The sequence below is a fragment of the Benincasa hispida genome, chromosome 11, assembly GCF_009727055.1.
Source record: "Benincasa hispida cultivar B227 chromosome 11, ASM972705v1, whole genome shotgun sequence".
NCBI lineage: Eukaryota > Viridiplantae > Streptophyta > Magnoliopsida > Cucurbitales > Cucurbitaceae > Benincasa > Benincasa hispida.
Window position 1 is genome coordinate 77,154,513 of NC_052359.1, and position 26,101 is coordinate 77,180,613.

A 26,101-nucleotide genomic window follows, 5' to 3' on the forward strand; every position below is an offset into this window, starting at 1 on the left:
GGTCTTTATGTCCTACTCTGTTGCAAAGATGGGCAGCATATTTATAGATTTACTATGCTGACGCCTTGATGTGAGGTCTTTATGCGGTCTCTTTTGGAGAAACTTATCACGATCGCATGACTTACAAACGCAAATTTAAGCGCTCTATCGCATTGTGCCCTTGGATCACAATTTCATATGCGCCATCGCATTGTACCTGCACAAAATAGGAAAATTAACTGCCTTTATGTGATGATCATTAACGATCACAATTCCTTTTAGTTTGGTGCTTTCAAACATAATATTGCCTATTTTACCATAACTTTCTCCCATTGTTTTGCTAATTTGAGATGTAATAACTTGTATTTCTACCAGTTATTAGGACTTTTGGTAAGGGCCTTCTGTTTAGGAAGTCTAGTAAACATGGCATAGAAGCATATACTGATTCAGACTGGGCTGGGTCTGCTGTTTATAGAAAGTTTATGTCTGGGTATTGCACTTTTGTTTGGGGCAATCTAGTCACTAGGAGAAGTAAAAAACAGGGAGTGGTTTCCAGAAGTAGTGTAGAAGCCAAGTACAGAGCCATGAGTTTGGGGATATGTGAAGAAATGTGGTTGAAGAAAGTGTTGACAGATCTTCGACAAGACAGTGAACTTCCAATGAAATTGTTCTATGAAAATAAAGCAACAATAAGTATTGCCAACAATCTGGTCCAACACGATAGAACCAAACACGTCGAGATTGACAGACATTTCATCAAGAAAGACTGAACAATGGGAGCCTATGTATTCCCTACATCCCTTCTAATCAACAGATTGCAGATGTCCTTACAAAGGGGCTGTTAAGACAGAGTTTTGATTATTGTATCAGCAAGTTGGGTCTGATTGATATTTATGCCCCAACTTGAGGGAGAATGTTGAAAAAGGGTTGGTTTGCCCTAGGGCTTATTTGTAATTCTCTTATGGGCCTAGGGCTTCCTGTCTGTCTATTTATTTGAGCAGTCTTCCTGTATTTCCATATTACTTGAATAATAAGTCTAGATTCTGGTTTTTTCTCCTTGGCCTTGGGTTTTCCACGTAAATTATTCATGTGTTTCTATTCTCCTTCCTTTTCTATTTTCATCAGATTTCATCCACTTACAAAATGAAACCTTGTCATTAGTAGTCAATGCGTATGCAACGTGTGGCTTTACAACTTTGTCTCCTACTTTTTACAGATGTAGTTGTTTTCGTATATTTAGATTTTCTAAATCCAAACGAGCATTAGTTGTATCCTTATTCTTTCCCTCAATATTTAACAACGCGCCTACCAAGTTATTACAAATATTCTTTTCAATATGCATAACGTCCAACTTATGTCTCAATAAATGTTTCGACCAATATGGAAGTTGGAAAAATATACCTTTTTTATTCCAATCTAAACTTCGTTTTCATTTTTTTATCACGTTCCTCTGGATGTTTACTAAGCACAAAAATGTTTAACAAGTTAACCTCTCGTTAGATATCTTCTCCATCCATGTCAACTGGAGGAGGTATACATTCCACTTTTCCATCAAATTGTTTACTTTTGTGACAACTGTGATTATCTGGAAGATAATGTCAATGCCCCATAAAACATTTTTTTCCTCTTAGCCTCATTGATGATGTATCCTCTTTACAAATATTGTATGCTTGGTAACCTTTGGTACTCCATCTAGATCGGTTACCATACGAAGGGAAGTCATTAATAATCCACAATAAGCAAGCACGTAGTTGAAAGTATTCATTGCTAACCCAATCGTAAGTTTGCACACCATCATTCCATAGCTCCTTTAACTCCTCAATCAATGGTTTTAATTAAATATCAATTTATTTTTCAGAAGATTTTGGACCAGGTATAAGAAGGGAGACAATGAAATTTGTCTATTTCATGCATTTCCAAGGTGGAAAATTGTAAGGAATGAGCACCATTGGCCACATACTATATGAAGTACTCATTTCCCGAATGGATTGAATCCATCTGAAGTTAGTCCTAAATGAAGGTTACGTGGGTCCAAAGAAAACTGAGAAAACTCACAATCAGAATGCTTCCACCCTTCAGCATCAGTTGGATGTCGCAACACTCTATTAGTTTCAACATGTTATCTTGATGCCATTTCATTTTAGGTGCAATATGCTTAGATGCAAACAATCGCTTCAATATTGGTATTAAAGGAAAATGTTGTAAAATTTTGTGTGAAATCTTTTTACTTTTTTCAGATTCAACTTTGTACCGAGATTCACCACATACTAGACACTGTTACAAATCGACAAATTCTTTCCAATATAGGATGCAATCGTATGTGCAAGCATGAATACACTCATAACCAAGTCCTAAGTCACGTAATTTTCTTTTAGTTTCATAAAATGAACTAGGCATAGATGCTCTAACGGGAAATGCTTCTTTTAACAATTCAAGTAACAAATCAAACGATTTGTTAGTCCAATCGCTAAGAACCTTAATATGCATTAACTTCACTAAGAACAACAATGAAGAAAAATTTGTACAACCAGGGTATAATTGGTTGCGTGCTTCATTCATTAAGTATTCAAATAAGCTTGAATTGTTATCTCTTTCTTGGGCATTGGTGTGCATCTCATCCTCGTTTTCTTCTTGATTTACATCAACAATTGGACAAAGTAGATCATTTATAATATTCAAAAATTCATTTTCTTCATCTATAACATTCATTCGTGTCGTACTTAATCCATCATCATGTGTTGACTAGGTCTCCATGATATACCCACTTTTTCTTTATCAGTTGCAATCTAAATTGAGCACTCTTGAATATGTTTTTTTAGTTCTTGAAGTATGTTGAATGATCTATATCTTGAATATGTATAGCCTAGATGCTTGGTTTTGTCACAATCATTATTGAATGCGTTGCTTTCAATGTATTTGATAGAATGTCTAGCCAAGATCTAGAAGAGGCAATAGTAATTGTGTGTTTGATGGCTACTACTAGGATACATTAATTACTAGATTTGGAGAACATTCAATTAATTGAGTAAGCTATCTTGACAATTAATCGGTGCAATTGAATCCTAGAACTTAATGCGTGTGTTTTCTATTCTATATGACCACTATTGAACCCAATAAAAGTAGAAGCATGTAGGTTGATTAAGGTTAGGCCTATCCAACCTTAATCAATGTTTAGGAAGCTCTCTTGACTAGGTTATCTCTAGTTGTCCGCCTTTGCAGAGGCTAGCTTAATCGAGTTAACTAAGTAGTTGCGAACATAATTCGATTGTGAATTTAATTTGTAGAATTCGATGAGAGGAATTGCATTGAACGTCTAACTTGAATTAGGAGCAAGATTGATCTATACTTGTTTACATTTATCCTTTCTTTCTTGATTTTTAGTATGTTTCTAGTTTCATCAAAATCCCCCGTTTTATGGCTTTTATAGTCAAAGTTGGTTTGAGAAAATATTAAAATTAAGCCTTCTCTGAGGATCGACCTCTTACTTCCGCTTTAACTACGAGTTAACTTTAGTTGTTGTTGAGCTTTATAAATTTCCTTGGTTTCAGGTTAGGTAGAATTAACGACATCTATTTAACTTTTGAACAAAATGGCATCGTTGCCAGGGAAGGCTAAGCCATTTAAATCTCATTCTTAGCTTAATTTGACTTGCAAACTTTAAAACACCAAAAATATTTTCTTCTTTTTTGTGTCTACTTGTTTTAATATGGTGGATACAAACATTATTGGGATTGGTGTCCTAATTCTCCTAGAGTCTCGTTGTTTGTAATTATACACATTGTTTATGAATAAAATAATTGTTATACATTATGGCATTTACTCATATCCAATAAATAAAGTTCCATGCTTATCTTATGTGAACTTAAGCATGTATATGAGATATACAAGTGGATCACGCCTTAAATGAAAACCTAAATAGGTCTGTACTATAAGAATTAAGGTGTGATACCTGATCCTGGTGCTACGGATATAGCTTGCTTTGTAGAGGTTTGCAAGTGTTGTAAACTACTATAGATGGTAGATCCTGACCATTCATGTGGAGACATGCGAGTGGGGGTGCCTCTACAAAGAGTTTGTATAAGACTGAACCACGAGTTGACTAGACTCTGTATATAGCATGGTTGATACTAGAGACTTACATCTCATCTAAATGACCATAGGTAACATGACCTCAATCCTGAGTGTTTTGGAACTCCTATCTTTGACGGCGGTCCTTTGATTAGTATGGGTGAGAGTGGTCAGATTGCCAGCTCAACATGCCTACCTTTTTGGAGACTTGTCTACTTTGGGAACTGGGAACTCAGTTACACAAGACGAAATTTACTCCTTTCCCGAGGTTGGGCTAAGTAAATAGATTGCTCCCATAAGGGCTGATTTCGGGGCTTTAACATAGTGGCCACAACTTCTCTTTGGAAGAGATGAGTCAGTCATAGTAGGACTATGATTTATGTTCATTAGAGGGATTAGTGGTATTTAAAGAGTTAGATGTAACTACGGGGCATAACGGTTATTGGCCCAGTTGTACTTACGAGCGATCTATGAAGGGTTGTCGCATTGTTGATTGGTTGATATGGACACAAAATATATCAGTAGTAAGAAGAGTGCAGTTATCGATCTTTAGTGGAGTGTCCGATAGTTAACGGGTGATGGATCCCGTGATTAAAGAGTTTAGTTAGTTATTCACGTAGGAGCTTCAAGCTACAGGTTCATATGTCCCCTTGGTAACTCAATGGATTCAAGTTGAGAATCAGTTCTTGGTGTTGATTTGAAATGTTCAAATTGACAAGAGGTAATTTGATTATATATGATATGATCGATATGATGTATGAGATACATCTAATGGAGGGTTAATGTAAATGAGATTTACATTAAGTGCCATAAAATAGAAAAAGGGCTATGATTTGTATGTTTCATGAGATGAAATATTAAAACTATAGGTTATAAATATAGTATGATAAGTTGGTTATCATTTATATTTATAATAATATTAATTATTGGATAATTATCTCTTTTCTCTAATAACCAATTGAGTGGAAGGTTATTGGTGGTTTCATTGTAACCGTGAAATAAAAAGAAAAAATTCTTTCCTAATTTTGGAAGTCATTGATTTGAGAATTCCAATCTCGAAAAGTACTCACGGAATAGTTGTCATAAATCAGATTTACTAAACGACAGCTTGGAGAGACTAGACGATCGTGGATTGTTCATACATGATAGACACTTCGCTAGCCGATGAGCTAAACGATCACATAGTTGTTGATAAATAGTTGGGCATTGACCTACGATAGGTTTTATCATCTCCCACTTGCTCAATCGTTTATACGATTATCCTCCTCTAATCTCTGCCTCTAACCAAGTCCACACAGAGCCCATACTCTGGATTCTCACACCGAGAATACCAAGATAACCATTTTGGTGGTGTCATACTCAACTCGACACAGTCGAGGTTTTGTGGAGGCCGTTCGTGGTGTTTGTGACTTGAAGATCGCTTTTTTTCGAGTTCGCTGTGTTCGTGTAGTGTAGTGATCGTAGTGTACGAACGTTCATGTGTTTTTGTGTTGTTGTGATCGAGCGTTCATGATCAAGGATCTTGAAGATGAGTCTTCAAAGGTTTGTTAATTCATTTCCTTGATCATGTAGTAAAGCATGCTGTAATTTCTTTTTTATGCATAACCGTATGTTTCCATTTGTGACTATAATTGGATTGTTCATATATGAATGAAATTTGGAATGATCCTTCTGCTGTTCATGGAAATTCACATGCCTGATTTCCTTCAAACATCTACTACGCACTTCAAGCGAAGTATGCGGCCCATCAGAGATCATAAGAGGTAAGCGAATTTAGTGAGCTTAAGAGTGAAATAAATTAACTAACCTCTCTTGTTGGAGTTGTAGTTACTAAACAAATACAGGTTTCACGTGGTCCTGAACACGAATACTACCCTACTTGGAAAAGCCCAACTGAATTCTATCATCGATGTCGTCTCTTTCTACCAATATAGGTATTTCTTCAGAAAATTTAGTTGATGAACTTTCTTACTTCTCTTGTGAGTTTATGCATGAATGTTCCTATCTTTCTCAAGAACCATCGAGTTTCCAGCAGGATAGTTTCTATTCAAAACTTGAAGTTAGAGCCAACTTTCAGAATCTGTGTGACCTCGTTGCTCAGATTACTGATTCAGTTAGGAGAGTTGAAGAGTCTTGAGAAGAGAAATTTTCTAAGAGTATTTAGTTAAGTCGGTTCTTCGAAATTCTGATCAAGAAAAGACGTTGAATTTAGTAATGTGTAAACATGTTAATGGCTTTTCTGATTGTGAGCAGGATTCAATTGAGTTTCACCTAGAGAATCTAGCCCTCGTGCCGGTTGAGGTCCATCAAACCCTCAAGCTTGCATACTCCATGTTGACATTGGAGATCCATTTACAACTTCCCATCATTTGTGGCATTGAAGCCAATCTAATACAGGAGTTTCTCTAGATTGACGATGAAGATGATGTTTATCCCATGCCATGTTCAGAACAAGTAAGTAAGGATAAGTATGAGTCCATACAATACCTCAAGGAATCTTAGGTAAAACAATTAGAGGCTTCCAAGCCTAGAACCGTACTTTCTCCTGGTATTTTTTGCATATTTGATTATTGCTCATATTTTCCTTATGAGTCAGAGTCAGTTGTTGAATCTTTTCTTTCTTTTAACTCTTTTGGGTTAGTTGAGTCCTTTAATTATTTCTTTTTCCTTTTTTTTTTTGCCAAATATTAGAAAATCCAAATTCGACCTATCTGATTCTTGTCAAAAGGTGAGGTCTCTTATAGCCCTTCCAGGCTATATAGATTCATCTAAGAGAGGACTGAAAAAATATGAAAACTTTTACGTACCTTAAAAAGTGGAAAAGGCGGTTCGGGTCAGCAATCAACGTTAAAAATTTACCCTTCCTAGAGGTAGCCTAGTATAAAATATAAAAAACATTTTAAAAAAAAATTTGCTTAGTTTTTTGTTTTGGTTTTAGGATTCATTTTTAAAATTATTCTTAATTTTAGATTTGAAGTTTAATTTTTGTTTAGCATCACATAGCACTAAAAATTAGTCACATAGCACTTCATCGCATCGTTTAGCGCGAGTCGCAACTACACAATCCTGTAGTCCCATTGTATAGCAAATCCAACGTATTGTTTAGTTCCTATGTAAAAGCTAAACGATCGTGTAACGTTATTGTCTAGCAATTTGAACGCATCGTTTAACTCATGTAGGCACATGATCGTTTAGCGCTCAACATCACAACGACCAGCGCTCATTGCTATACAGTCGTCTAGCTTTTCTTCACATCGTGTAAGGCCTGGAATTAGACGATCGCTTAGCAATTGAACCTTAACAACGATTTTGAACAGAAGCTAAAAACTGGAATAGTAGCTCGGCCTCCTTCACTTGTTTCTTCAATTACATCTTAATTTCAACTCTAATGACTCTAAATAAATTACAAACCCTTGCTAACACATAAAAGCTCATCAAACAAAATCCAATTACAAATTTAAAAGAGAAATTAAAGAGAATTAAAATGCCAAAACTCATAAAACTACATCAGTGCATTAGTTTCATATAACTCATATAAAACACCCACCACACCAAAATTAAACCAAATTGAATGCTTATATGATGCTCTGATCAATTGTAGGAATGTATTAGCAACAGCGAAAGCAACAAGGATCATTTAAGCACTCTAATTTATTATTTTTTGTAAAATATAAAGCATGCTCTTGCAAAAAACAAGTGAGTTTCATGACATACCTTTGTAGAACTTTTTCAAAGCTCGAGCTCCAGCTGCAATCTTCTCCAAATCTTGTTGCAAACCACCTCAAGATCTTCCTCACTATTCCCTTGGTGCTCTAGATTGGGTTGTGAGACTCAAAAAAAAAAGCTTGAATGAAGAGATGAAGGAGAATTGCTCACAGTAGCAATCTGGTTGAAGAACTCTTTCTTCAACACGAATTTTCTCTAAAATTCTCTCTTGATTGCATGCCCGAAATTCACTCCAAACTCTTCAATATATTGCCGACCATCATGCAAGAAAGAGTGTTGCATGAGTTGCAGCTAATGCTTGGAGTAACACAATGCAATAATGATGACTTTTGTGTGAGCAAGTAGGAGATGGATAATGGAAAACCATGTTTATCCATTTGTGTTTTATTTTTCTAATTTTCCAATTTTATCACAAAATCAAAACTTGATATTTCCAAAATCCATTTTGATTTTAAAAATTGAAAAATAAAATTAATTTCATAAATTAATTTTTAAATAAAAATTAATTAATTTAATATCAAATATTAAATTAATTTTTACACGCATCCATCTTTATATATTTAAATCATATTTAAATATAAATTCTGCTATTCTGTTTAATTCTCAAATTAAACACGTATTTATATCTCATATAATTATTAATTCTCTTAATTCTAATTTAAACATTTCAATATACTTATCACACTATTCTAGAGCTAGTCCATTTACGAGCTAGTAGGGGGACCTCGCAGACCTACAGGTCATGGGCTCCAACGATTCGAAATGATAGTTGCACTCCTCTCACTGTAGATGTATTATGTCCACATGATTTAACCATAATCAGCAAGTCGATCCTTCACAGGTTGTTCGTAATAACGTTTGGGTCAAATATTTGTTTTACCTTAAAGATTACGTCTTATTCCTCAAGTCAAAGGGGGGAAAATCCTCTAATGAGCAACTGGTTTGCGATCTAATCACTAAACCAAACTCTTTCAGCCTAGTGAGAGGGTGAGGCCCCTTGTTCAAGACCTGGATTCAATACTTGAGAGAACAATCTTTCTTCTATTCCTAAATCGGGTAGGCGTGAACTCCATCTTGCACCCTATGTCCTCAACTATATATTAGGTCTTACCCCTGAAATGGGAGTCTTATTGAACCAGTGCTGTTAAGCTAGCCCTCACCTATGCAAATCTAAGGGTAATCCCAAATAAACAGGAGTTCATAGTTAGCTCAGAATTAAGATCGAGTTACCTAGGTCATCTAGGTGAAATAGTCAGTCTTATATAGTAAACAACGTATAAAGTAAGAGTGACTTATTTTTTGGTCCAATATTATGCAAACTCATTGCATAAGATGCCCCCACTCCTCATGTCATAACATGTACGAATTAGGATCACATCGTATGAATTAGGATCACGGCGTATGTAGCACTTCATAACTTTTTGTAACAATTACAAAGTAGGCTGCATCCAATAGTGTTACCAGAATAAGGTACTCAATCTTATTCATATACCATAGATCATTTTGACTATTTACTAGAACATGATCCACTCTTATGTCTCCACATAAAGTTCAAGTACTCATATAATAGTCATGAGTCTTAGTTTATTGGATTTAGACTTTCATACAATTTATGAAATCAATAATAAGTATATTGATTATAGAAAATGTTTATCATTTTACAAACTGCGAGTTTTAGGATATAAAACCCAATAGAGATCAGGCACTATCAAAATACCAGTCCGCTCTAACTAAAGAGTGTACAGAAGTAAAAGCCACATTGCATTTAAAATTAGCTTGGGATAATTCCTTTTTCTTGCGCCATTCTTGCCTATTCTTTGGAGCACTCCTAGTATTTTGATTAACAAAGTTAACTCTTGTAGATATATAGCTCGGAGCTCTGTACACGATTCTTCCATATAGGTGAAAGCATTAAGGCCGAATATGACCTGCCCTACCACAAAAGTGATACACATTTCTTCTTCATGCCACTGGTTGAAGGATGTGAAGTGGGTCCTTTATCTGTTGACATCAGTTCAAACATATGAGAGTGTTGAGCTGGAACGAATATGATATGGGAAAAGGACTTAGCTTTCTAACTAGATTTTGTAGATTTGTTGAACTCATAATCCTTTTTATCTAACATAAGTTTTCCTGTAGGTAAGATTTTGTTAAGATCATTGGTACTAGAGTTCGACATATGTACTGATTGAGAGATAGAATCCAGTTTTATTTTTTATGTTCTTAGTTCTTTCTTTAACTCATAAATAGTAATTAAAAGACGATGATTATCCTCAATTAACTTTTCAGTTCGTTTCTTCTGTAGATCCAAAACTTTTAAGTCTTCCTTCCACTTATCATAGACTTCTTTTAGTGATAAATTATCGATTTAAATTGAAACATGATCTGATTCACTTAAGTTTTTACTCAAATGTTTATTAGAAACCTCAAGCTCTTCGGTATTGTTAGATGCAACACAACCAATTAAGGCACGATTTCATCGTCTGAGTCACTGCTTGAATCTGGGTCAATATCTGACAAAGTCACTAAATATCCTTTATTTTGTCTTCTTCGATAATTAGGGCACTCAACTTGAAAGTGGCCAAACCCTTCGCATGCTCTGCACTTGACGTTTTGATCTTTGTTGCCCTGAGCACTACTTAGACCGCGCTCACCTTTTGTCTTTCTGCCAGAAGGTTTAAAGTTCTTGTGCATAATAGAGTTGTTGTTACTACTGTTGTCTTGGACATGGGAAGCAAAGTTCTTGGATCGCCTCTCCAAGCATTTTATAACTATGCTAAATTATTTTGTTAACAGGGAAAAAGTATCAGTAAGATTTTCTTCCGTGTCTTTGCCTTTATTTCAAGTTTGATCATCATTGGAAACAGACTGTAAAGCTATACCTTTATTTTTCTTATCACATTTTTCATCAAAGGTCAGTTCAAAGATTTGAAAGATCCAAACAACTCATCCACCTTCATAGTAACAATATCATAAGTCTTTTCAACAACTGTTCATATCAAACCTTTTTTCTAGTGAATAGAGCATTTTTCAAACAAGTTTTTCTTTAGACATTTTTTTCACAAAGAGCAAAGGATTCATTTGCCATATCCAAGATGCGAACATTGAAGTCTGCTATACTTTCATCTTCAACATCTTAACAGATTCAAATTTTGAAGTTAGTATCTACAGTCGAGACAACTTCACTTTAGAAGTGCCTTCATGCAACACAACAAGAATTTCCAATGCTTAGTAGAAACACGCATATTGATGAGTAAAAAAATGTTCTTGTCAACTACATTGAAAATAACATTTAAGGTACGAAAAATTCCAAGGGAAGCCTCATCCTCAACTTCAATCTTGTCCTTCTCAGGATTGAGAGAGATCTTGTTAACTTTGTTAATAACTTGAGGATGCATTGATGGGTCTTGAAAAAGCTATTTTCTTAATGTTAAATCCCTCGATTCTATTTTAATTGTTTGCTTAAAATATCTATTTCGTAGGTGAAATCCAATCCCGATACTTTTGGAGTCAATATGAGAAATTTGGAGCTAGATGAATTAACTAACAAGAAGAGACAATGGCAAATTACCATTCTATCCATCAAATGAACCAAATTGCACGCCTCATGCAAAACTCAGAGCATTGCAACGCTCTCAACTATGCATAGTCAAACGCTTGCCTGACGCTAGAAGACAGTAGCTACAAAAACAAGGCAGTGTTGCAATGCTATACCCAGCGTTGCAACAATCTGGACATTGATGAAAAAAATAAAAAGCATGTGCGCCTTTGCGTAACCCAGCGTCAGCCTAGGGTCGCGACGCTGCGACCCTCAACAGATAAAAACTTCAGATTTTTCAGATTTTCATACGAAGAGATATGAACAAACTTGAGAGCATTTCTTCATAATTCTTGAGAGATTTTGTCAAATTTTGTTCAATCTTTGTACATTTCAATGCAAGGCTCAATGGATTTCATGAAGAAATTCCCTCTCCATGAGTTAGTAATTTCTTTTTTGGGGATTGCGTAGATTAGCAAAATTTTTAGAATTTTCTTCAATTTCTTTTATGCAATTTGTTGTGCTTGAATGTTATTTATGATATTTTTAATGAAATCAATTAAAAATGAACTGAAAAATTAGATGTAATTGATTTTTGAATGCAAAATTACATGGCTTTATAGTATAAGTGTAATTAGGTTGCAAGAATTAGTGATCTTGATTGAAAGTTTGGACTTATTTTCCTATTTTCTTGAAAGAATCCACCCCCCCCACCCAATTTGTTACAATTTGAAATTAAAAAACTCAAATTTGCCAATTAATAAAGGTTTTCTTTCGATCGACCTCTTACTTTTGCTATAATACTTGTTAGTTTTAGTTGTACTTAGAGCTTTATAAGTTTCATTTGTCTTGGGTTAGATTGAACCAACGACACCAATTTTAGCCGGGACAAATTAGTGCCATTGCCGAGGAACCGAGCATTTGGCTAAATTTGAATTCTGAATTCCTTTTTTTAAAAAATAAGAGAACTAATAAACCTTGACATAAGAGAAATAATAAGGCTTCTAACGTTTGCTCTGTTTTTAAAGAAGGGATTGAGCCCAATGCTCTTCCATCTCCTAAGAAGAGCAAATTCTTAGGAAATTGTTTCAAGAATCCCAAGAAGAAAGAGGCTAAAAAGACTGAAAATTTTTGATGTTCCTTCAAACCAGAATAATTTTCAAAGTGAACAGACACAAACTAAAGTCTACAACGAAGGGCATGTAAACTAAATTCAATTGGAATTGCATTTGACTAATCTCCTGTACATGTGATCCCCCTCTTCACCAACGTCGACAAACGACGTTAGAAATTTGCAAAATAGGATGAATTTTCTCTTTCTTTTCATTTTCATTTTTTTTCTCTTTCCTTTTTCCGTTCCTTTGTTATTTTGTATTTTATAGCATACTTTTTCAATAAATAAAAGAATGAAAGAATAATTGATTTTTCTTTTTCTTTGTAGGTAAACTCAAGAAAATGAAAATCTCAACAAAATAAAAAAAAAGGAATTCTCATTCTCTCAATAAAGCAAATTAAGCAATCATAAAAACCAGGGAAGTTTGTCTCTACATTTCTTACTTTTTGTTCTTGAACATATTTGCAAAATATTAAGGACAAATGTTCAATCTTTAAGTTGGGGGCGGGAAATATTGCATGTTTTTGACATTTTTTTTATTAAACTTTTAGGCTTAAAAAAATGAGCTTTTCTAAAAATTTTTGCTCTATGGTATATATAATGATGATATAAATGCATGTCTGGAACCCTTAAGCATCTGAACTCGGGTTGGTTATATAGATTTTGTAACTCTGAATTGATATATCTTGATATATTTAAGGCTCTAATACATTTTGATAGCATAATTTTGATTCTTTGAGAACATACCCATTGAATTTCTAATGCTCCAAAAGACTATTGTTCGGCAGCTTAGTAGGTGTCGTTAATTCTACCTAGCCCGAAACAAACAATATTTATAAAATTCATACATCTACTAAAACTAGTTCATAGTTAAAGCGGAAGTAAGAGGTCGATCCTCAGGGAAGGTTCTAATCCTTGTTAAACTAACCTTGACTATTAAAGCAATAAAATGGGGGTTTGATAAAATTGAAAAATACTAAAAATCAAAAGATAAAAGATGAGTGTAAACAAGTGAGGAATAACCTTGCTTCTAGTTCAAGTTAGACGATTAATGCAATTTCTATCATCAAATTCTAAAAGTTAATTGACAATCAGATTATACTCACAACTACTACACAACTCGATCAAGCTAGCCTCTACAAAGGCCGACAACTAGCAATAACCTAGTCAAGAGAGCACCCTAAACATTGATTAAGGTTGGATAGGCAAAACCCTATCAACCTACATGCTCCTATTTCTATTGGGATCGATAGCGGCCATATAGAATAGAAAACATGTGCATTAGGTTCTAGGATTCAATTGCGTTGATTAATTGTTAAGATAGCTTATTCAATTAACCAAGTTTTCTCCCAATCTAGTAATTAATGCATCCTAGGATAGCCATCAAACACACAATTACTATTGCCTCTTGGCTAAACATTCCATTGAACATATTGAAAGCAACATATTCAACAATAATTGTGTCAAAACCAAGCATCTAGCCTATACATGTTCAAGATAAAGATCATTCAACATGCATCAAGATAATTAAGCATAGATTCAAGAAAGCACAAATTCATATTGCAATTGATAAGGAAAAAGAGAAAACTCAAAAGAATTGCAAGAACCCTTGAAGACTAGAATCAAGATTCAAGCAAAACTTTACAAATTCGTAGAGAAAATTTATGAAGAATTACGAAAGTATTGTTTACAATTCATCAAAAATATAAAATCTAACTTAAAATGGAACAAGAATTACCAAAGAGATGAAAGAACTCGGAGAGAGATCCTAGCCTCCATGGAATTTCTTCCTCTTCTTGCAAAAATGAAAGAAAATGTATTTATAGTTCGCAGGGTAGCATTACGATGCTGGGGTAGCGTTGTAATGCCAAATTGATGAAAGTTAAGAAGCGTTGGACTGGCGTTGCAATGCAGCCCTCAATGCTTGGCAACGCAAGGCGCGCATGAATCGCGTCAAAATCTGGAGTGTTGCAACACTGCCTTGTTTTGCAGTAGAACTGAGCGTTTTTTCTTCAAGCGTTGCTTGACGCTTCTCCTAGGGTCATGACGCTAAAACTCCATGGTGAAACTCGATATTTGATGACATTTTAGTAATTTTCTGATTCTCTTCAATTTATTGATTTTGGTTGTCATTTTTTTTAATCTTTTTAGCCCATTTTTCTCTTAATAACTTCTAAACGCATCGGGGACCGTTTTACCTACAAAATTAGCATTTAAAGCAAATAATCAATACTATTTTAGAAAAAAATTAACTTCATGAAGAAGATGAAAATTTAAACAATTTTGGTCAAATAAAAACCTCTAATTTTCAAAAAGAGAATAAATTTAAAATGAGCTTTGCCCGCTTTACTTTAATAGATGGTTTTGCTAAAGATTTTTGGCCAAATGTCCATGGTAACAAATGTCAAAGAATTAAAACAAAAAAGTATGGGAATGGGAATATATTAATATTCCTATACATAAAAGAGGTTATCTCATTCTCTTCCAATCTCCCATCCTTTCCATTTTCATTTCTCATTCTGCATCACCTTTTCATTATCTACTTCAGAAAAACAGAATACCTTTTGTGTTTGTTATGTTTCGGGTGGATTTTAAAATGTTATGTTTTTAGTTATTAAATTTTGAGTTTGATATCAATTTATTCATAATCGTGTAAGTATTACAATTTTACCTTTGAAATTTGAATTTTGTTTCAAATCGATCAAGATTCACACTTTTAACATTGATTAATTTTTACTAAATATTAATCATTCACTTTCAATCTTTAGCGTTAACATCCAATGTTTGTACCTCACTTTAAATAAGGTTGGTGAATTTTGACTTTCTAATTTGATTAATGTTAAACAAAAGTAGTGTATTTTAATTTAAACTTTTGTATATATTCGAATTTTAAACTTATGAAAATGTCAATTAAGTCAATAAATTCAAAGTATGAGAATTAAAGTGAACAGGAGATGGTGAAAGTAAAGTGGTATTCGTCAAAAGGAAAAATATACCCAAAAAGAAAGTCAAGTTGCTGATGTCAACATTTTACCTATGGAATAAAACAAGCATTTTAATATGGAAATGATATTCCATATATATATATATTGAAAAGGAATGATATTCCATATTCGATACGAATGTTGCTATCAAGTCGTACAAAAATGAAAGATCAATTTGGTTGATCAAGAACCAATTCATTGCACTTTTCAAAGATAATCTTAATAAAATGTCTACATTCATTCATTTATGACAATTTAGAAGTTAAAATTAAAGTCATTATAAATTTCTTACGATACTTTTCTAACGAATCTAAAGTTCAAGTTTTAAATTAAGATAATTATTAGTTTACGATTTTAATGGATACAACGTCTAAGCATAGAAATTGATATTTTTCTTTATTTACACGATATCTCCTATACCAAACGTATGACATCTTTATATTGAAGTTATGTTGTTAGTTATATATATATAAACAAAACAAAACAAAACTTTGTTAGTTGTAACGAAAGAAACAATTACTTTAAATCTAAACTAAAAGTAACATTGATAATCAAATGATTTAATTTAATTACTAATTTAAAATTATTAAATAAGCATAAATTAGGACCATTTTTAAATATAGAAAAATAAAATAAAATATTTATAAAATATAGCAAAATTTTAAAACTATCGATGATCGACGTTGATAGACACTGANAAATTGATATTTTTCTTTATTTACACAATATCTTCTACACCAAACGTACGACATCTTTATATTGAAGTTATGTTGTTAGTTATCAAAAAAAAAAAAAAAAAAAAAATCTTTGTTAGTTATAACGAAAGAAACAATTACTTTAAATCTTAACTAAAAGTAACATTGATAATCAAATGATTTAATTTAATTACTAATTTAAAATTATTTAAGTATAAATTAGGGCCACATAGAACAATAAAATAAAATATTTACAAAATATAACAAAATTTTAAAACTATCCATGATCGATGCTGATAGACACTAATAGACTTCAATTAGTGTCTATCAGTGATATTGTTGGACTATGAGTGTCCATCAACGTTAGTTCTAAAATTTTGCTATATCTTGTAAATATATTTTCAACAGTTTTACCATTTGAAATAATTTTCTATAAATTAATTAGAATATTAATAATTAATAATATAATTTTATATTAAATAATTGATAACACAAAAGTTTAACTTTAAATATATCCGTTTAAATTTATTAAATCTAAATAATATATTGATATTTAATAATTAATTAAAAGTAATTCAAGATTAATTAATTACTTAATTAGATTGCATTTTTTTAATTCTATCTCTTAAACAAAAAATTCTAGTCAATGAAAAAAATATATTTTTGGTGTCTAATTTTTTTAGTCTTCATTTGATTTTTGTGTTATTTAAAATTTTACCCTTGAAATATGAGTTTTGTTTTAATTTGATGTTTAAATTTGAAGATTTACACTTTTTTCCTCGATTTTTAACCTAAATACTCACTTTCAGTCTTAATTGTTAATTTAAAATAATTAAAATAATTATAATTAATTAAGCTTCACTATTTTTTCATCATTATTAAAAATACTTTCAAATTTTCATTGCATAATATATTACTTTTAATTGATAGATGAACACTAAAGATTGAAAATGAATATTTAGTAAAAAATCGAAATTAGCTCTAATGCAAGCTACCTATTTAACCTCTCGTCTCTTTAAATAGAAAAAGAGATAAAAAGGTTAGTGTTCCATAAAAGTTGCTTCTCCTAACATTGCTGATCTATGGATTCAGGTTATATAACTTCTCTCGATTGAATTTTTTTTTTTAATTTTTTTTGATAATGTATATAAATTTCAAATTTTTACTAATTTCTTTGAGTGAATGTATTCTTCCATTTTATTTAGTAGTGAAGAGAAGCTGTTTTCCTGGAGATTTTGTATTTGGCACAGCATCTTCTGCTTACCAGGTGAAAAGAAAGTTGTATTGTTTCTATTTTATAAAAAAATGAGGTTTGATTTTGTATGATGATTATGGTCATTTTATTTAGACTGAAGGTGGTGCTTTTGAGGATGGGAAAGGACCAAGTATTTGGGATACCTTCACTCACACACACCCAGGTTTCTCTCTTCATCACTTGACTCTTAAATTCAAATCATTATTATCATTCATTATATATAACCTAACCGAGTGTCATTATATTTGTGTCATTGTAGAGAAAATTAAAGATGGCCACGATGGAGATGTAGCTGCTGATTCATACCATCGTTACAAGGTATGTAAAATTAATACCTAACAATAATAAGTGGTAGGGTTTTTGAAACAAAAAAAAATTACGCTTTTAATCTTTGATGTTTGGAGTAGGTTATATTTGGGTCTTTGACTTGTCGAATTCAACAAATTTACCCAAATATTTGTATAGCATTTTTCTTTTACTTGTCAGCTAAGTTATTACGTACTTTGAGGGACTAAAAATACTACTTCAAGATTCAAATGCAACCAAAATTAAGCTTTAAGGACTAAAAATACTTTTTTTTTTTTAAAGAAAAACTAAAAATAAAGTAAGGAATATAATGTTGTTGGATAGATGAGATAAGTAATGTTGTTTAAAAAAAAAAAAAAAAATTGGAAAAAACGGGTTGATTTGAAAAAAAAAAAAAAAAAGAAAAGAAACCCATGTTTTTTATTATTATTATTTCTTGTATTGTTCCGTTAACATTTTTTTTTTTTTTTGGTAGTATTGAGATTGTGAAGGTTATTTTTTATGGGAAAAAATATATATATATATTTATGGTCTCTAAATTTTGGGTTTAATTTTTATTTAATTTTAAGTTTTAAAATGTTATATTTTTAATCCTAATTGGGTCTATTTGGATTGGCTCGAAGAAAAAAATGTTTTTCGAAAAATTCATTTTTATTTAAACTCTTTTGATAAAATACATTTCAAAAGCTATTTTGAATGGTTATCAAACACTTCAATTTTTTTCAAAATGACTTGTTTTCAAAATTAGATATTTGAAAAGTTAAACCAATCACACCCTTAATCTCTAAATTTAATTTGATCTCTAAGTTTTAAGATTTACGTGTTTAAATTTAATTTTTTTTCCCATTTATCCAGGATTCCATTAACACTTTTTATACCTACTTTTCCTTTCAAACTACTTCTTCGTAGTAGTATTGAGATTGTCGTTATTTTTATAAGAAAAATACATTTTTATTTCAAAATGTTACCTTTTTAGTCATTCATTATTTAGTTTCGTTTGAATTTAGTTACTAGATTTTATAATGTTACAATTTTATCCTTGAGATATGAACTTTATTTTAATTTAAGTCTCTAAATTTTAAGATTTATACGTTTAATCTTGATTTTTTACGTTTAATTTTAATTTGATCTCTAGATTTAAGATTTACAATAATTTTAGTCCTCGGCGTTAACCTGGGCTTCAATATGAATTAAAAACTAAAAGAATAAATAGGTTAAAAAATAAATAGGTGATTGTGTCTCTTAAAGAATAAATAGTTTCCGTTTGTTCAAAACTAAAAGAATAAATGTTTATAATAAATGGCTAATGCATAACAAAAGGTTTTCAAAAAGGTTAACAATAATTAGCAACGAGGATTCAATTTAAGATTTTAAAAATACAATGACTATTTGACAAAAAAACAAAAAGTTTAAAACTAAAAGAATGAATGTTTATAATAAAATGCTAATGCATAACAAAAAGTTTTTTAAAAAACAATAATTAGGATCGAGACCAAATTTAAAACTTTTTTAAAGCACAAAAACTAAATTTGACAATTTGAGTTTGATAGAATATATTTTTTAACCTATTTATTCTCTTAATTTTTACTTCAACAAATGTGAAAAACCCAAGTTAATGTCATTAACTAAAATTATTTTAAATTAATTAAATGATATTTATGACCAAGATTGAAAATGAATATTTAGTGAAAAATTAAGATTAAACGTGTAAATTTTGAAATCTAGAGATCAGATTAAATTTAAATGTGTAAATTTTGAAACTCAGAGACTAAATTAAACCTAGAGACCTAATAATATAACATTTTGAAACTTAGTAAAATTAAGGTTGTCTACCATATAGTATAGCAATGTTACTTACAATGCTTCAACTATTGCAAAGACAAACAGAAACACAAACAGATAAACTTTAAGGGATCGTTTGTTTCGCGCGCATCTTAAATTCCCATGGAGTGGGCATCTAGATTACCTTGTTTGTTTTGTCATAACGTGAGATGCCCTGACATCTAAAAATTCTCGGGCTGATAGATCCATGAGTGATCAACTGCGGAAGTAGGGATCATTCCCAATTTTTAAAATCACATAATTAAAATACAAAGAACATAAATTATGCGTTATAAATAGAATTTTACAGCATGCTTTTTAGAGGAGGAAGAAGGGTTAGAAATTAAATATCTTGAAGCTAAAATCTTCACGAAATCCCTTTTAATTGATCATGAACTCTCCAATTCTCCTCAAATCAGAAACAACAATCTAAGATGGCCACCACCAAAAGATAATCCTCTATATTCTCCTTTGGGTAGAGAATGAAATAGAAGTGTGGGCTCTATTGGTTTTTGGGAGAGGGAGAGAATTTTGATAGAGAAAAATATCTTTGGGAGAATTACGTTGGGAAATAAAAAATCATACAGACTATCTGTGTTCTCTCGTGAAGAAGATAGATGAATACATAAGAAAAAAAAAAAAAAAAACAAACAAACTCCCAGACTTTTCCACGATTTGGAGTGATTGAGAGAATTAATGAAATATATATATGATAACTACCTTATCACATAGTATATATTAAACTACATGTATATATGATAATTACCTTATCATATAGTATATATCAAACTATATGTTATATCAAATATAATACATAACTTATAGATTTTATATTGTATCACATTTATATTAAATTTAATTATATGAATCTAATCCATATAATTAGTATTTGAATCATATTCAACTCTCAAAATAAACTTTGTATTGTAATGGAACAAATACATTATATTAATTAATCGCGAATAATTAATTTAAATAATTATATCATGTATAATTAATTCCCTCAGTTAATTTGAACAATTCAAATTAATCCAAAATTAATTTTCAATAATTCCTGTTGAGCTACAGAGGGAACCTTATAACATATAGATTGAAGCTCCAATGATACTTTAATAATTAATTAAACATTTTTTAATTAAATTACTTAACATCCATTAATTACTGGTCACTCCATTAAAGACTGACAGCTGTACTCTTCGCACTACAGATATATTTTTGTATTCATTGGATATAACTAGTCAACAGTACGATGACCATTCACAAATTGCTTGTAAGTACAGTTTGGTCAAAATATCGTAAGTACAGTTAGGTCAAAATTACCGTTTTGTCCCTATAGTTACATATAACTTCTTAAGTACCACTAATCCTTTTAGTGAACAATAAGTCATAGTTCAACTATGACCAAACTCTTTTCGGGCCAAGAGAGGGTGTGACACCACATTGTTCAAGCCTTGGAACCAGCTCTTAAGAGAATCACTTTATCTATTTACCCCGACATTAAGGAATGAGTGAAGTTCGTCTTGTGTAGCTGTGTTCCTGACTTTCTAATTAGACGAATTTCCAAAATGGTAGGCATATTGAGTCAGCGATCTAACCACTTCCACCCATGTAAATCAAATGACCGCCTTCATAGGCAAAAATTCACAACTCATTCAAAATTCAGGTCATGTCACCTATGGTCATCCTAGCACTACAAGAAATAATGGTTACGATAGCTAATGAAAAAGGTTGTAAAAGATCTTTTATAGCTTTTTTATAGTCTTTTCCGAAGGTCCTGACAACCCATGTTATTAAAAGTCTTGACTTTTTATAGCCCTTTTGTAGAGCTATAATGGATGCTATGGTAGAGTATGAAGATATGACATTTATACATGGCTATGAAAACATTCAATAGCGTTAGTCATAAAGTTATCTTTAACATATAATAGCTTGCACTTAATGCTAACTTTAATATATCATAGCCTTTTCTTAATATTTTTTTGACATATGATAACCTTTTTTTAAGGCTATTATATCATTTTTTTTTTTTTTTTTGCAAAGGAAGGCTATTATATCATATATATAGCTTAGTCTTATGTTATCCAAACAATATCGAACTTATGCCCATTTACATTACAAGCATTTGTGTTTAGCTAAATAGACACATGATATACATCATAACATATGAATTAAATATAATGATTTCCTTTAATTATTGAAATTTATTAATCAATTTACATTAGAAACGAAAAGAAAATCCAATAATACAAGAAATACATCAAATATAATTTACAATTATACAACCATCATAAAATATAAATTTCATCAAGTATTGATGATTATAACATTATGAAATTGAGCTTCCATCTTTCAACATTTTACAATTAAAGATATCATTTTATCCACCACATGCAAAAATAATTAACATCAATTTGGAACAAACCATTTAATGGAAACCTATTTAATAGCACAAGTCATTTCCATTCTGATCAAGACAAAGAGTAAACAGTGTTTTTGGTTTACTAACATTTTCGTGAAAAGAATGATTGATAATTGACGTGGCACATTGAAAACCTCTTATCATTACAGCTGCAATCCACCATCAGAGTTGATGTTCTTGGTAGGCCTAAGTGGTTTTATCCTAAAGTCCAATAAGATGGTTATTATAATCTTAAGTTATTAAAGTTATGTTAAAATAATTTATATTTTGTGTATGGATTATTTTAGTTTGGATTATAATAATATGTGTTTGAAATATAAATTATTTTAGTTTAACAAAGAAATAGTAAATAATAATGCAAAGATAAAAAAATGATGTATGTAAAATAATAAAAACTGTAGTAAATAGTAAATAATGTAGCAAATGGAAACTTTGAAATAGTATAAACTGCAACAAATTAGGGAATATAAAATAGTATTTACTATAGCAAAAGGTGATTATTATAGTTTTCGGATAGTTCTTGTCCCAAACATACCCTCGGTGTTCTCCTAAGTGTGCAGAGACTCCCTCTCAACTACAATCTTTTCACATTTAAATAAAAACCACTTCAATTGATGAACTTAGGCTCCCCTAACTTTGAGAATCCCTTCTTAAGCAATGATACCTTACATTCCCCCTAAGATCGAGAGCATACAGCCTCAAGATCTACAAAAACTTTTGAATAACGATCTCGAAGAAGGACACACAACCACATCATTCGAGCATCACACAAATCCAAAGATCTTAAATCTAAATACTCACAACAATAATCTTAGCGAGAAAACCACTTTCTCTTAAATAAGGATGCCGGAAAAAGGAAAATAGCCCAATTCAAAATCTGTAGAGCTTAAAAAAGGAAAATGTCCAAGAGAAATAAAATCGCAGGATTTTCCAGATAAGAAAAATAGTAATATGTAGAATCAACATTTTGAGAGATATTTTGTAGGACATTTCCAAAGATATCAAGAAAAACATCTGTAACAACTAGAGCGAAACATCCTTAAACAAATATTACCAATTTCAAATATTTAATAGCTAAGATCAAAATAAAAATTGAGCCCAATATTTTGGGACAAAAATGTATTTTTTTTCGTACAAAATAACGTTGATAATCTCAATACTACCAAAAGTAGTTTGAAAGGAAAATGGGTAAAAAAAAAATGTTAAAACGGAACAATATAAGAAATTAAAAAAAAAAAAAAAAGAAAAAAGAAAAAGAAAAAGAAAAATAGAAGTTCTGGTCCGTTAGCAGAAAAATTTAAAAATAAAAAATAAAAAGGTGAAGATACGCACTCTATAAAAGAAGAAAAAAAAAACAAAATTTTCCTAATATATATATTTCAAATCAACCCGTTTCTTCCCATTTTTTTTAAACAGCATTATTTATCTCATTTATCCAATGTTAACTGACCTCATACTTCTCAATGTCAAATTTACATAAAACTAGATGATTTTTTTTCATCCTTTTAGATGTACTAATTAACTGGGGTGTTTAAAAACTTCGAAGATCCGATCAACCAATTCAATTCTATTTGGATTAGTTGGATTCAAATAAATGACATTTTTATGGATTTAGTTGGTATTTATGTGTCCACTTAAAATGATTCAAACCAATTCAAATTGATTATTAATTTTTAAAAGTATACATTTTTTAACTTGTGATTCAATTATACATACAGTACCTAAACTTACTAATGCCATGTTAAGAGACATATATTGGACAAATAAAAAGAATGAGCTCAAATTTCTACTTCACAACTCGAGTTAATTTGACTTTTCCTTGGAACAAAACAGAGAGAAATTTACCTCACACGTTAAGTCCACAATTTACTTCAACTTTTTACCACAAATTTATTTTGTAGATCTAGTTTTTTATTAGCTTCACGTACACGTATGTTTAAAATAGGAAAAACTGTTTAAATGATAAAATTGTTGAAAATATTTTCAAACATTCTATCCATGTTTATCAATGATAGATGTTAGTAATTTATCAGTGTCTATTATTAACAGTGACATTTTTATTGTATTGTAAATATTTTGATACATTTTTCTATATTTGAAAACAATCCTTCAAAATAGAGTGTAAATATTGATCAAATTCTTGGTAATATTGCAGAAAGATGTGGCGATTATGAAACAAATGGGTTTTAATGCTTACAGATTCTCAATCGCTTGGTCGAGAATTTTGCCAAGTAAGGAGTTACGTTGCTATGAAATAAAGATAGTATAGTCAATTAAATTAATAAAACATTTCATTTGATATATCAATATTGTTAGAATATACTTTATTAACTAATTGACTATTATTTACAGAGGGAAAGCTTAGTGGGGGTGTGAACGAGAAAGGAATCGAGTACTATAACAATGTGATCAATGAAGTTATTGAAAATGGTAGATGTTATTTCAATAATTTGATTGTCTAGTGTTAGCTATTTTATTGTTGAATAACTATATAATATGATGTGTTTAGGTATCCAACCCTTTGTCACACTTTTCCATTGGGATCTTCCCCAATCTTTACAAGATGAATATCACGGCTTCATGAGTTATCAAATTATGTAAGTCAAATTTTTATGATTCTCGTAATCGAAAAAAACGGTTTAAAATAAATTATTTTGAGTAGTTGTCAAATGCTTCAATTATTTAGAAGATGACTTATTTTCAAAATCAAACACTTTCATAATTAAACCAAACATAGGTGGACTCAAATGATTAAAGTTTATATTAAAAGATATTCAACAATGATTCATAATAAAGCAATGCATTACAAAAAAATTAGGCCAAATTTGATTGATATTCGATTTTTTTTTTTTTTTTTTTTTTGAAAATTGTGCTTGTTTGATCTCTTCGTTTCTTTATTATGATTTTTGTTTTCTTAAACAAACATTATATCACCATTCAATGCATAAATTAAAATAATACCCATAAATTATCATTAAAGGCCATGAATCTCCACAAAATCTTCATTATGCATCGTTATATCATATACTTTCAACATAAGATTTTATGACTTTGTTTTTTGTTTCACTCAAAATTAAAGGATTCACACTATTACAGATAGTTGTTCTCACTTATATTTTTATGATGTTCACTTTTCATAGTCAATGTGAGACTTTAGTTGCACTCCAAAAATTATTAACAAGCAACCATATTTAAAAAAAAATCATTGATGTAAAATTAAAAGACTACAATTTTTAACTAAAATATAATGTTCAGAAGAGATTTATATAATTGTAAAATTTTTAATTTGTAGAAATGATTTTCAAGATTATGCGGAGCTCTGCTTCAAGGAATTCGGAGATAGAGTGAAGCATTGGATAACCCTAAATGAATCATACGTATTCATCAATAGGAGTACTGTGAAAGACGAATATGCACCATGCAATCATTGTTCCCAATATTCATTTGATTCACTTAGAGGAGACTCTGGGACTGAACCATACATTATTGCGCATAACCAACTTCTTGCTCATACAACTAGCATCGAGATCTACAAGAAAAAATATCAAGTTTTATTTCTATCTGGAACAAAATATATATATATATATAGTCTTTGGTCCATAAAATTTGAATTTGATGTTTATTTAAACAAATAAACAATTTATATTACTATGCCAAAGCAAACAAAGTACAATCAACAATTTAAGCACCACCATACATAATCTCAAGTGGATGTAGAGACCATATAAAGTTATTTTTCAAGTCTCACATCTAAATAGTCCATTTTAAAATCTTAGAGACTAAATTGACATCAAACTTAAATTTTAACACTCGAGAGTTTTTTTTCCCTTCCAATAAGAATTATTTCTGGCTTGTTTTTGGACAATTTTTTTTCAATAACTTTTCATCTTTTCTAAAAAAAAAATTAAAATTTGAAACCAATTTTCGAAAATTAAAAAAAAAAAAAGTTTCTATTTTTTTTTTCCAGAATTCAAAACTTAGCATTAAGTTTGAAAACTTCCCTAAAATGTAAAATAAAAAGTCAAAAGAACTTATAATGTTTTATAAACTTATAGATTTTCAAAAATAAAAAATAAAAAATGAAGGTCTCGTAATTTAAAAACCATTTAATTTTTAGTTTTTAAAAATTAAGAGTAAATATACTTAATTTTTAAAAATTAAAATAAAAAATAAAATTATTATCAAACGAGTCTAAA

The 26,101-nt window shown here is 30.7% G+C and overlaps 1 protein-coding gene across 2 annotated transcripts; it reads left to right on the forward strand.

The window, feature by feature from the left end:
- The first annotated feature begins 17,067 nt into the window (after positions 1 to 17,067).
- Positions 17,068 to 26,101, forward strand: LOC120090301 (cyanogenic beta-glucosidase-like). Of its 2 annotated transcripts, none has more exons than XM_039047877.1 (8): positions 17,068 to 17,196; positions 17,310 to 17,371; positions 17,453 to 17,522; positions 17,619 to 17,677; positions 24,061 to 24,136; positions 24,258 to 24,335; positions 24,415 to 24,502; positions 25,198 to 26,097. In XM_039047877.1, the coding sequence occupies exons 1-8, from the start codon at positions 17,187 to 17,189 to the stop codon at positions 25,538 to 25,540; spliced, it is 786 nt and encodes a 261-aa protein (XP_038903805.1). In that variant the 5' UTR covers positions 17,068 to 17,186; the 3' UTR covers positions 25,541 to 26,097. The 2 variants fall into 2 exon arrangements, with proteins under 2 accessions (XP_038903805.1, XP_038903803.1); XM_039047875.1 differs by having other exon boundaries at positions 17,069 to 17,196; positions 17,313 to 17,371; positions 25,198 to 26,101.

Coding starts and splice junctions, on each gene's coding strand:
- LOC120090301 (XM_039047877.1), top strand. Junction 24,336..24,414: donor CAATGAAGTTATTGAAAATG/GTAGATGTTATT, acceptor TGATGTGTTTAG/GTATCCAACCCTTTGTCACA. Junction 24,503..25,197: donor TTCATGAGTTATCAAATTAT/GTAAGTCAAATT, acceptor TTTAATTTGTAG/AAATGATTTTCAAGATTATG.